Source organism: Cyanistes caeruleus, chromosome Z, assembly GCF_971803275.1.
Source record: "Cyanistes caeruleus chromosome Z, bCyaCae1.hap1.1, whole genome shotgun sequence".
NCBI classification, from domain to species: domain Eukaryota; kingdom Metazoa; phylum Chordata; class Aves; order Passeriformes; family Paridae; genus Cyanistes; species Cyanistes caeruleus.
Window position 1 is genome coordinate 21010654 of NC_141732.1, and position 12944 is coordinate 21023597.

At 38.7% G+C, this 12944-nt stretch overlaps 1 protein-coding gene across 5 annotated transcripts in view; it reads left to right on the forward strand.

The window, feature by feature from the left end:
- CEMIP2 (cell migration inducing hyaluronidase 2) overlaps positions 1-12616 on the forward strand; it is a 62668-nt gene extending 50052 nt beyond the window's left edge. For all 5 annotated transcript variants that reach the window (XM_086869345.1, XM_023944696.2, XM_086869346.1 and 2 more), the window contains 10 exons: positions 383-538; positions 3070-3247; positions 3737-3952; positions 4520-4731; positions 5251-5436; positions 6600-6819; positions 7401-7499; positions 8621-8769; positions 9464-9570; positions 10277-12616. In XM_086869345.1, the coding sequence (XP_086725471.1) occupies positions 383-538; positions 3070-3247; positions 3737-3952; positions 4520-4731; positions 5251-5436; positions 6600-6819; positions 7401-7499; positions 8621-8769; positions 9464-9570; positions 10277-10473 (1720 nt within the window). In that variant the 3' untranslated portion in view covers positions 10474-12616. The remainder of the gene's footprint in view (positions 1-382; positions 539-3069; positions 3248-3736; positions 3953-4519; positions 4732-5250; positions 5437-6599; positions 6820-7400; positions 7500-8620; positions 8770-9463; positions 9571-10276) is intronic.
- Positions 12617-12944: the final 328 nt, after the last annotated feature.

Here is a 12944-nt window from a genome sequence, read left to right on the forward strand (position 1 = left end):
TAATGGAAAAGAAAGGGGTTGAGCATTTAGTAGGGGTAGATCTCTTTCTAATGAAAAATATCGAGTAACTTAGGTAGTGAACTGAAATTGCTGCTATTTAGATTATAACAAACTGGTTCTAGGATTGGAAAAGTGAGCTGTAAATAAAAAGGTGCTGCACTTCAAAGGGAGTTAGAAATTTTAATGTTTGGCTCTGGTGAACATTTCAGTGAGTTAGTCTCTATTCATGTTAATGATTAAATCTATTGTTCTGTGTATTGTGCTTGAAGTCTACTGCTTTGCTTGAGGAGGATTTTTACAGAAGTAAAAGTAGAGCTATGCCTTGATATAATCATCTGCTGGGAGTCTTGGCTAAAGACTTATCTCTGATGTACTTTGATAGTGATGGGAGCTTCCCAAATGATGAAGGTGCCAGCCAGGAAGTATCAGAATCACTGTTCATAGGTGAGAGCAAGAATTATGGGTTTCAAGGTGGACAAAATAAATACGTGGGAACTGGAGGAATAGACAACAAGACACGCACACTGCCTAGAAATCGGTAAGTATGTCATGAATGAAGTAGAAATATAAGAATAATTCTCTCAGATGTAAACACCCTTCTTGGTTGAGCTATCAGAGATTAAGACTCCATTGAAAGTGATGCTCTCTTTTTCTTTTTAATGCTGTCTGTGCCGCTGTGTCACTCTCACCTTTTTGCTGAAGCAGGTTCATCTGATACTTCCACAGATTGCTTAATTCTATAGCAATTTAAGTTATCCTACTTAAATTAAATCTTAAAAAGTATTTCAGTGTAGAAGAGAGCTTTCAGGTAAAAGTATTTCAGACATCAGTTTGGGACTAGAGACTGCAATCTGTCTGTGACAAGCCACAATCTGTGACCATGATTCTTCTCTTTTCTCTTTGACTTGCACTGATGCTTGTTTAACATAGCATAAAGTCCTACTGTTGCCACAGAATAGGAAAGAAGACTGTTTTGGTTTAAGTTCAGATGGAAACTGAGCCCCATGTAGCCAGTCTGCTTTCCCCACCTTCTCAGGAGAGAGAGAGACAAAAGACAGAGATCTCAAGCTGAGACAAGAACAGTGTAGAAACAATAAGATTAATAATATTTACAGTAATTGCAGCAATATTAATAACGAAAGTATATAAAACAAAGGTGATTTATGTACAAAAAATTGCTCACCACTCAACTTGGCACTGGATGACCCCCAAGACAAAGAACAAGATGGCCAAGAGACTATCAACACTCCAAAGTGTTCTCTCTGGTCAGGACCAGTGTTACCCCACTGCTTCCCCAGAAGAAGAAACGCTCTCCCTTCAGGAAATGAAAGTCCCTTCCCCCAACTTCTAGCCATGATGTAATATGGTATCAAGCAGGACAATGTCTTGGCCATGCCCACATGGCTCCAGGTTGTCCCCACACATCCTTGGCCAAGTAGGACAAAGGGTGATGTGGGCCCTGGCCACCCTAGTTTTTTGCTGTTTAGCCATTTAAAGAGGAGAAGCTAATGTGGTGGTGATATGAGATATTCAGTCTTGAGTGGAGTCATGTAACTGAGGCTGGATGGGGCCTCTGGAGGTCCTCTTAACTCCCCTGCTCAAGAACTGTCACCTAGGGCTCCTGTTCAGGACAACATTCAGGTGTCTTTACTATATCTCCAAGGGTGGATTCTCCACAGCTTTCCTGGGCAACCTGTGCCAGTGCTCAGCCAGTGAAAATGTTTCTCCTGTTGCTTAGCAAGGACTTCCTATTTTTCATCTTGTGCATTGCTCCTGCTCTTGTCACTGGGAATAGCCTGGCTTCATCTTCTTTGCACCCTCACTTCAGATATACATTGAGATTCCTGCCTTTGGCTTTTCTGCTCCAGGCTAAACATGTCTCCTAGTGTTTCTTCCCGTGAGAAATGCTCCAGGGACTTAATCATTTTTGTGGCTCTTTGCTGCACTTTCCAGTACCTCCATATCTGCCTTGTACTGGGGACAAGCACCCTACTTGTCGCTTCACCAGTACTGAAAAAATGGGAAGTATCACTTCCCTCACTTTGCTGGTAACACTTCTCACAGTGCAGCCCTGGATACCTTTTGCCTCTTTGTGGCAAGGGCACACTGTTTGGCTTATTGTTAATTTGGCTTCCACTAGGACCCATAGGTCCTTTTCACTTGCACAGAGGGTTGCTGCTCCCTATGTGCAAGACTTTGCATTTCCCCATGTTAAACTTCATGAAGTTCCCATCTGCCATTTCTCCTGTCTGGGTGGTGGCACAATGCTCTGCTGCATCAGCTGCTGCCCTCTGTGTTGTGCCCTCTGCAAACCTGGCCCACACACTGTTCTTGGCCTAATCATCCAGATCACTCATGGAGATAATGAACAAGGCTGGACTTGGTGCTGACCCCTTGGGTACATCTCCAGTCTCCAAGTAGACTTTGTGCCATCGCTTTTTGGGCCCAGCTGTTTGTCCTCTCATCCTGCCCATACTTCATGAGGATCTTATGTGACACAATGTCAAAAAATCTTACTGTGGTTTTGGTAGACCGTGTCCACTGCTCTACCAGGCCAGTCATTTAATCACAGAAGTTCATCAGCCTCTCCTAGGTGAATCCATGCTGATGATTCCTGATGACTTTCCAATCCTTCAGGCACCTAGAAATGGTGTCTGGGATTAGCTGCACCATCATCTTCCTGGGGATCAAGCTAAGCCTATCATTCTTTGGGTGTTCCTCAAGTTAGAAGTAACATTTGCTTTCCTCCAGTCTGCAGGCATTTCCAGTTGCCATGATCAATCAAAGAGCAGGTGGTATTAATTTTCTGCTATATTTCTCATATTGAAAAAGGGGCGCATTTGCAAATGGACGAGGATAGCTCTGCTAACAGGAAAATTTAGGAGTAGGGGATTTTTTGACTCACTGGAGAAGTGCAGAAACCATATTTCCTTTACTAAAATCTATCATGTGAGTCATTGTCTAATTATTGCTTTATTGATTTCTGTGAGAGGAAATGTATTTGACACAGATTCAAGTGTATCATGAGTTTTGTTACAGGATGGTATAAATATTTGCTTGCATCAACAGGACATTTCCAATCAGAGGCTTTCAGATTTATGATGGACCTGTTCACCTTACCAAGTGCACATTTAAAAACTTCATGCCAACTCCAGACAGATTTACCAGTGCAGTTGGATTCTTGATGAAAAATCCATGGCAGATGACTCCAAAAAATAACATTTCTCTTGTGAAGTTTGGTCCAAACGTAAGTTTATGACAAGTTTTCATTAAGTCTTGCAAATGTTTTTCTTTTCTTGTATTTAACATATGCAGACAAGAACTGTAGGTCATCCCTTCTACACACACCCACTTCAGAGTTTATCTCCTGGCGGGAGGTCACACAGATATCCTTCATCTCCTGAGCAAAAAAACCAATACCAACAAAGATGTAGAATATGTTACACTAAATGATTCATGGCTTATGGTAAAACTGAAAAGATTTTTTTTTTAAATGTTGTAACATTTGGTATATTCCTTAGTAACGAATTTTCTGCAGCAAATATTAACACTGTTCAGAAGTAAGAGCTGGCCTGAGCCTATTACTAAAACCCAGCATGTCTGTTTTCCAAGAATCTCCCATCTTTGCCGTAAAGTTTTTAATCAGCTATGTAAAATACCAGTGTGTCTGCACAAATGCAAATGTTAGTCTGTGTTTCAATTCAGGAAAAACAAAAACTTTTATTGTTGTCATCAGGTTTCTTTGAAAGCCTTCTTTGGAAAGCCTGGTCCCTGGTTTGAAGAAGGAGATCTGGATGGTGACAAGAACTCAATATTTCATGATCTAGATGGTTCAGTCACTAATTACAGGGATACCTATGTGGGCCGAATGGATAATTACTTGATTCAACACCCCAGATGCATTAACATCACAGAATGGAGTGGAGTGATTTGCAGTGGGAACTATGCACAGGCTAGTACTTTTGACTTTCTGTTTGGTGTAAATCTATAATATGAACTACTTGTGGAGTCAGGTAGTGTAAGATATGCACAATTACTTGTCTTTCTATTTCAAAATTTTTTGACTTCTAAAAATACTTCAGCCAGTATTGTATATATCATGCTTCCTCTCAGCAGACTGAGGGTACAGTATCATATGCTGCAAGATAAAACTAACTGAGTTTGCCAAGAGTTCAGTGCTGGAGCTTTATCTGCTAAATATCTTTGTCTTGAGGGTGTCTTCTTCCACACAAGGTCTGTCTGCTTTTTTTCCACTGAGTGGATTCCCATTCTGGCTCTTGCTCTGTGTGGCCAGGTGTTATAGCTGTATTTTTTTCTCCTCCATACACTTCTTTGTCTGTAAAATAGGAAAAATCTATAATAGGTATTTTAATAGGACTTTTATTCAGGAGAGACTTGTGTATTACATAACTCAGAACATCAAATTGCAGCATTTTGGTTAATAATGCACTCATTGGGCTTCTCTTTCATTACAAAGAGACTAAATCTTCCTATTTTCACCCTCTTAAATACCATATAGGTTTATGTCCAAACCTGGAATGGACAGAATCTTTCCATGACTATTGTCCGAGATGAATATCCAGCCAATCCCATGGTTCTTCGAGGTATTAATCAGAGAGCAGCTGCCTTTCAGCAGTACCAGCCAGTGGTGATGCTCCAAAAGGGCTATACAATACACTGGAATGGAAAAGCTCCGAATGTCACCTATCTGTATCTCATTAACTTCAACAAGTATGTGTACTTTCTTTTGTGGCTTTGATCCATAAGACAATACTGAAGTTATGTCCTGCAAAATTACTGTGCATGAGTTTGCAGCCATCTGGAAAACCAGAGCCTGGGTTTGGGATGTTTTTTTCATGATCACAAATAGTAATGTATGAAATGTAAGGGATTAAACAACAGACCTGCACCTGAATTTAAATACTTTTCCAGTACAGTATCTTTAAGAAAAAAATCTTTGGAGAAGAAAATGTAGCAATAGTGAAGTCAAGCAGAATTGCAGTTGAATAGCTTATCATACTTTTTGTTGGCAGATAAACTTACTAAATATCTCTGAAGTATATAATCAAATATATCCTGAGAGAATCAGAGTTACTAAAATATTTAACGAAAGACTGTGCAGATTTGATCATCTGGTGAGGGTTTAGGAGCTTTTTTTGTTCCCGTTTCTCTTTTTTTGGAGTGTTTTGTTTGCAAGTATTGACACCTAAACCGTTCCTACAAGGAATAATACATTTATTTTGGTTTTAGGAATGACTGGATTCGTGTTGGTCTTTGTTACCAACCAAAGACAGATTTTCTTATAGTATTGGAAACCTTTCAAAGGCGGTCATCTGCTCTGTCAAGCAAGGTGGAGCGCTACATGCCTGTATCTTCAATGATGGAGCTTGAAAAGAGTCGATCGGACAAGAGGTTTTACTTTGACAACAGTACTGGGTAACTCTTGTCATTCGACTCTCCTGGAAGATGTTGTTTAACCTTGAAATGTCCATTTTGATAGGGCTAAAAGCAAATGGTTGAGACACCTGCATAAGAGGGAAGCTGTTGAGAAGGACTCCAGAACCCTTTGGAAGAATATTTATGTGTCTTTAAATCTCCAAACTACCATCGTTGTCATTGAAATACTTTTCAAGAGCACCACAGCTGCCAAAGCTATTTCCTACTCCATAGGTCTGGGGAAAATATAGTATCTGGTGTGCTGCAGAGCAGTGCCTTTTGGGATTTAATTTCTTAGTCTTCAGAGAAATTAACTGTTTTCCTGTTAAACTGAAAATTCTAGGTGTTTCCAAGAAGCTTTCTCTTCCAACATTTAAAAATTATGTTTTTTGAAAATCCTAATTTGTTTTCAGCTGTCTCAAAAGAACTTAAAAGTCCTAGGTTCTCTTTCAAAAGTACTTCTCACAGAGGCCTCTAAGATTCTTCTGAGAGGTTTTAGATGTGGTCAACTTCATTAAATTATATCCTATATACATTTCTTTTGAGTCTTACAAATATTGGTTCTAAATTTATAATTTGTTCTCTTATTTATTTTTTTGGTAGTGCTGCTACTGTCCCTGTCTGTAGTAAAAACACAAATTAATGTAGAACAGACGTTTATGTTACTTTGTGTAAGAGCTGCTCTGGTAACAGTCTAAAATGTAATAAAAACACTGCCAGTCTTCTGTGAATATTATTGACCACTACACCCTAAATTACATTTCCAAGCATTTGAAGTAGCACAACTATCTTGTTCAGTGCTTGTGGGTGAAACTGAATGTTTCTGCTGCATGTCTGCAAAGATCTATGAGCAAAGAAAAAAGTCATGCTCTGCAATTTGGTTTTTGTTTCCTGCAAGCCACTGATCTGAGGACTGGTTCTTCTTTGCGAAGCATCTACATTTATATTGACGTCTCCTTTAATTGTGGGGAATTTTAGATAAGTTGTTAGATATTTTCTAACTGTAGTGAATTCTAAATATTTTGAAACCTTTGGATAGTGGTGCAAAAGTGAATACTGTATTTTGTCTGCTTCTGAAAATTATGAAATATAGCTGCTAAGACTGAATATAAATATCTGTATTTCACCACTTAATATAGATTATTTTTCCCCTTTTTGTGTAGATTACTGTTTTTATTTCTTCAAGCCAAATATAATAGGGATGGTCACAGTTATTGCTCATCTCAGGGATGTGAAAGGATCAAGATTGTGACCAAAGATTCATCAAAAGGGATAAGTAATTGCATGGCAAAAGCTTACCCAAAGTACTACCAAGTACCAACCGTCATAAAGCAGATGCCAGAAAAAACTACTGTACCATGTACAAAATGTGGCACAACTCAGGTAAAATAAAATAAACAAAAAGTTTCATGAGCTGTAGAACTGGTGATGCTGTCTACTCAATTTCAAGTCCAAATTTCAGTCTTTCAGCATAGAACACTGCACTTACCAAATTGCAGTGGTCAGCTGGTTAATCTTCTTGGACTCCTTGAGAGGTTGGAGTCCTTTCTGTAGTACAAAGGTTTCAGGGTTTTCTTTCTTCTTTTGTGCAACTCTTGTTCTAAGTGCTGCAGAAAAGGGACATAGTTGGATTGATGTCTTGCACTACAGTATTGTCTGTGCTACATGGAGAGCATTGCTGCAGACATGTGCATGGCAAACCTTCTCTCTGTTTGGATCTTTATTTATTGGCATGAATTTGAAATTATCTCAGCTATACAAGCTGAGAAAATCACTGAAATTAAGAGGTAAAATAGATTACACTATGTATCATTATATTTTATTAGGATTACTAGTGCCATAAATAATGCCACTGACAAATGGATGCATTTGCTTTGGAACATAGGCTGTGTGTGGTAAACTGGCATGAAAAAGTGTTGAAGAAGCATTAATACGTGTACTTTACTGTTTTGTTTGATATCCAGATGGTGTTCACCAGTGACCCTCACAAAACCTACCTCCTTGTGCAGATCAATTCAGCTGATGAAAAAGAGTTAAGCAGAGGTCAGCAAGCATTTATATATGTAAGTGTTCTTTATGGTTTTCTTCTTAAATATCACTATAGCAGTTTGTATTATAACAGTTGTACAGTTCTACATAATGCAGACCTCAGTTTTCTTCACTTGAATGAAAAGATTGGTTTGTTGTTTAAAAAGCCAAGTCAAAAAGCTTATGTTTAAACATCAGAAAGTGAGGCTTCAAAGCTTCATTTTATATTTGAATCTTACCTGCTGAAGAGAAAAATGTTCCCATTAGAGTTTAAAATGTTCAGCTTCATGTTTAAATCTGTGTGGGTATATGTTTTTAGCTGGTTTTGGAAGTAAACAGAACACGTAACCTAGCGATTTGTCAGTTAAATCCAATTTGTTGAAATTGTTCTTGTGCAAGCAGATTAGTAAGACAGTGGGATGGGTCACACAAGCCATTAAGCTTTACTAAAGTCTTCTAAATGGCAATTGCTAAAGAATCAGAAGATGTCTGTATTTGTTCTGATGTGGCCCAAATAAGCTCAGTGACGTGATACTGTATAAAATGTAGTTTAGTTTGACTTTTCTATTCAGATGCTGAAATAGACTTGCACATGATGGTGAAACACCATTTGCAGATGTGCTCCCACCACAGAGCTTAGTCTGCACATGCCTTACATTCTGCAGTGTCATTGTTGGCCTGGCTGAACTTTCACTTGTCCAGGTAGACAAATGGCAGCTGAGCAGCTTAACCTTTGCAGCTGCAAACTTCTTCAGGAATGTGTGTGCCATATCCAAAACAGGTAAGCACTAGGAGGAAACTGGGCTGGAACTAGCCTGCTGCAGGGATCAGTTAACTGTATTGCTCTCAAGGACTACAGGGGGTATATGAATTTTAGCTTCCCAAAGCAGGAATTGTGACTGAGGCAGCTAGTAAAGTCACCTGGAACGTGCAATATTCCTACAGAAGCTGCAGGCTTCAGACTCCCATGCAATTTCAGAAGTCCTATTAAGCTCTGTCCTTTCAAGGGGAAAACTGTAGAGATGCTAGGGAGAAGGAAGCATTTGTAAGGAAATGACTGTGTCTAAACTAGAGTAAGATTGATTAACACTGGGTGCAGTAGAATTGCTGTTAGATTCATATTAACTTCTTTTTCTCTCTTTTTCTTCCCATTCAGGTCAATGAAACCATGTTTTCCTTCAAGGGTAATGGAATACTTATTGTTGTAGTAGATGCCTGCACTGGCACAGTGTTGGGAAACAAATTATTTTCTGGAGTAGACATTAGGCATGTTGATGGATATTTAAAATCTGGAATTCCACAAAGGTATGTGCAATGACACTCATTTCCAGTGTGTTCTGCAAGCTGTAGCTCTGCTCTCTGACAAGGATTTAAATAATGATGAATAGGTAATGATACACGAGCACTGAAAGTGGGCAAAACATATGTCTCAGTTCAGGCCAAAGGAGAAATATAGGAGCAATTTATTGGACAGTGTAGCCTTATTTAAGAAAACTAAGCAGATTTTGAACACCTAAAATTTTTCTGGTTTTGCCTTTTTCCTCAAAAATAATTTTTTTAAACAAAACATCATGTAGCATCATCTGCTTTGCTTAAAACAAGAATAACTTTTTGTTTAATAAGGACAGTGGCAAGGACTATGTGAAAGATATACTGTTCTCTCCATATAGGGAGAAGATATCACTAAATAAAGAGTTGATGTTAGAAAATAATCCGCATTTTAATTTTGGATCAATATCTAAACTTGATTTTTTTGATACAAGGCACTAAACGCTTCCTAATGATTTTGAAGTTAAAGTCAGTTTAAAACCAAGAAATTCTAAGTACTGCTTTCAGAAAGGATTGACTATTTCCATGTCAAAAGTACTCATAAGGAATTGGACTCTGAGGGCAGCTAGCTGCAAAGGAGTATAGCAGAATATTAAAAAATAGGTATTTATAACAGAATTATAAAAAATGTGTTACAACAGCTGCTGTGTCTGTGCTGTTCCTGTTGCAGGTCTATCATTCTACTGAGCACGAGAGGTGATGTAGCAATTCCTAATAATTTAGCTGAAGCCTTAATGTCCCTGGGGACAGCGAAACCACCTTATCTTCAGAGCAACGGTTGGTGGAAATGTTGCACATTTCTTTGACACCGCCTTGGTCTTTGTGTTTATGTTGGCATGGTGGGTTTCTCATGGGGTGTGTGAGAAGGATGCAGCTGCTGCAGGGTGGTTGCCAGTTTGCACTGGTGTGGCTGCTGTCTGTCAGCTCTTGTTGAGAGGGGAGGTGGGCTGCTCTTCAGCAGATGGGGCAGAAAACCCCTTTATCCCATTGTGTGAAGCTTGTTGTAAACAGAAGTAACTAGCAGTTCTTCATGGATCATGCAAAAGGAGTCCCAGGCTTTTTTCCTAAAGCTTGTATTTTGTGCCTCACCCAGCAAATCTGTCTTTAAGTAGTCTCCTGTTCCTGCCTAGTATTTCCTGTTCTAAAATAACATGAAGCTAGAAATGAGACGCTATTGGTATTTTGAGGGATGACGAGTTTATAGGTTTCTCATCTGTTCAGAGTGATGCCACAAGTTGTGGTTGAGAAAGCCCACTTTATAACTGTCCAATTAGCTTCTTTTCAAGTTAAGATTTCAGGGTATTTAATACTAAGTATTGAGAAAGGAAATTGCAAATCATTATTTGTGCCTGGTGAGGTGCATGTCCTGAAAAATGTGGGAGAAGGAATTTTGGGGGAATGTGACTTTTCCTACCTAAGCAGTCCTGTATTGTGCTGCAGTGAGCTTGGCTGATTTGGTAATGCTGAGCTTTTTCTATCACAGGAAGCTTGGCCTTTCTGGGCTTCAGAGGAAGCATTAAGCCATCCTGGATTAAGCTGTTTACCAGTCCTGCTGGGCATGGGCTCGTTCAGATAGAAAAGTATATCCCTCTGCAACTGGAAGAGTATGGCTGTGCCAGAGTAACTAAAAGCCGTCGGAAAGACCTCGAGCTTCTGAAGAAGGCTGCACGATCTCATTAAAGACTAAGATGTACATAAAATCTGGGGGAAAAAAATGTGAACTAACTTATTTTTTAATTTATGGCATTTTAAACTATATTGTTATCCAAGTAAATCATGTTATTGTCTGACAGATGTTTGCCAGCATTGACTGCTTGAATGCCAATCTGTGCACCTTCTAGTTGTACAAAATATTAAAGAATTTATTAGTATTTGTATAAACAGGTTTCAGAGATTTTTTCAGATGTTTGTATTTACTGTAAACAAGTTCCTTCTGTTTAATACTCCTTTTGTATGTAAGAGGGTATTCATAAAAGCCTTAAGTTTTTAATAACAGGTGTTGGAGTGCATTTTGGGTTACTTGAAAGATTAACATCAATGCCTTCATAAACAGCTTCAATTGGTCATTACAACTTAAGCATTTTGCCTTCAGCTGTTTAGGTGTTTCCTTGGGAGTTTATTTATCAGTCAGCTCAGTTACATTCTCATTCTGCTTCCCAATGTGTTAAAACCCAATTTCCCCTATGCATTCAGCTGACTGAAGGGACTTTAACTGCAGTAAAAAATTTTGCTTTCCTGTGTGAAAGTTGGAGGGAGGAATTCAAAGATCCAGCCTGGGGCTGGGTTAGGATTGTGTACCATTCAGCAGAGTTTTACAAGGCTATGTGTACAAGCATGGTATGCAGAGCCGGAAATTACTCCTGTTCTTTAGGATCACTGCTTATTATTCCCTCTAAATACACAGGTGTGTCTGTAAGAGTTACTTTAATAAACAGTCTAGAAGTTAAGGCTGCAGTCTTGAGTACAGCTTGACTTCAGCTTAGTCTTTTAAAGCTTTTAGCCAGAAGGCCAAAGCTGAGATACTGTTACTCTCAATTTGTTAGGAAATTAGGCTTCTACTCTTGCAGTGGTGGGGTTTTTTTTGTTGTTGTTTTTTTGGGGGTTTGTTTTGTTGGTTGTTTGGTTTTGGGTCGTTGTTTTTGTTTGTGTTTTGTTGTTGTTTTTTCTTTAATTATTTTTAAGACTGTCTCAGCTTTAACTTCTAAGTGAATGAAAAGTGCTCTCAGTTCATTAAGTCATACCTTCTGCCTTAACTTTGATTCTTTTAGTATACACATGTTAATTCCTGGTGACTTTATATTAGGTCTGTTGATTTCATCTGGTTTTGTTGCAATTACGTGACTCTGACAACAGAGTGAAAATCATTTAGAATAGTGGCACAGCTGCTTTTTTTCCAAGATCCTCGTCTTTGAAATTAAATTTCAGGGACTGCAAAGATGCATTTCATATTAGGGAACAATAGGTGCCATAGGGCTAAAATGTAACCCTAGTTCTAATAAAACTGACATGTTTCCTTCTTCTTGTATATGTTCTCATTCATTCAAGCTGGTATAATGTATCCACCATTCAGAGATGCTTTGTGCTTTGAATTCAGAATAGAGTGACTGTTGGAAATGGACTATATGCCTGTCTTCTCCAAAGATGTTGAAAAACTGTGGGGATTTTTTTTGTGCTTTAAAGGAGAGGAGGCACAATATCAAATGTATTACTCTGTTCAATTAAAATATGCTACCTCAGTGCTACAATTAAACTGCCTGATCTAGTGTAGTTTCCTAAGTGAGAAGGGAGGGAGTAAGGAGTATGACACAAGAGTTCAAGTTAACAAATAGATGACCGATATTATTTTTACTGTAAAACCAAGCCAAATGGATGATTGTGTATTTCGCAGTTCTGATGCACAGTTCTCTTGTAATGTTTAAAAGAAAAGTCATTTTGTTAGGGGAAGCTGTGATAAATCTTGAAGACTCGCTGTAATGTTTGGTGTTATTAATGCAGGGCAGTGTGATTTAAATGCTCTGAGTGCAGTAGTGGTAGTGTTTGGGGATTAAAATGGCTTTAAGGCTTCCTCTATTCTGTGGGTTATGCTCAGCAGAGAAATAGTGATGAGGTAGTGACCCTCAGGCTTGTGAAGCTGGCCATTATTTATGATATTCTGCTGTTCTAAGTGTCTTGTAAAAGTTGTCCTTGAACATGTCAAGGGTATTCTGATGTAGGGCTTACTGATGAACAATTGGACCTGAAGTTAAAGTGTTTGTCTTCTGTGTAAATTTAAACACTTGATAAATAGCATAAATAAATTTTTACATCTGACAAGGCAATAAAATTTTGGGTGTCTTCTGTTGTATCAAGTCTGTTGTCTGTTGTATCAAGTAATTTTATTATGTGTGCTCTGTGAATAATACAAACTCTCTTATTGCAACACCAGTTTACTTGTGAAGTTTGTGGAGAACATCCTACTCTTCATTCAGAGACAAGCTAGCAACACTGGAAAGGTGAAAGTCACTGATGGTGGCTGAAGTTATGGGACTGTCTTGAAAGCCTGGTATCTCAAAGCCTGTCTGAGCTGCTGAGTCCACAATCATTTCAGCTCAGGGGAGCAAGGAGCAGCATTGTTAATGTCTCAGGGCTATCCTATCTGTGTCTTTAACTAC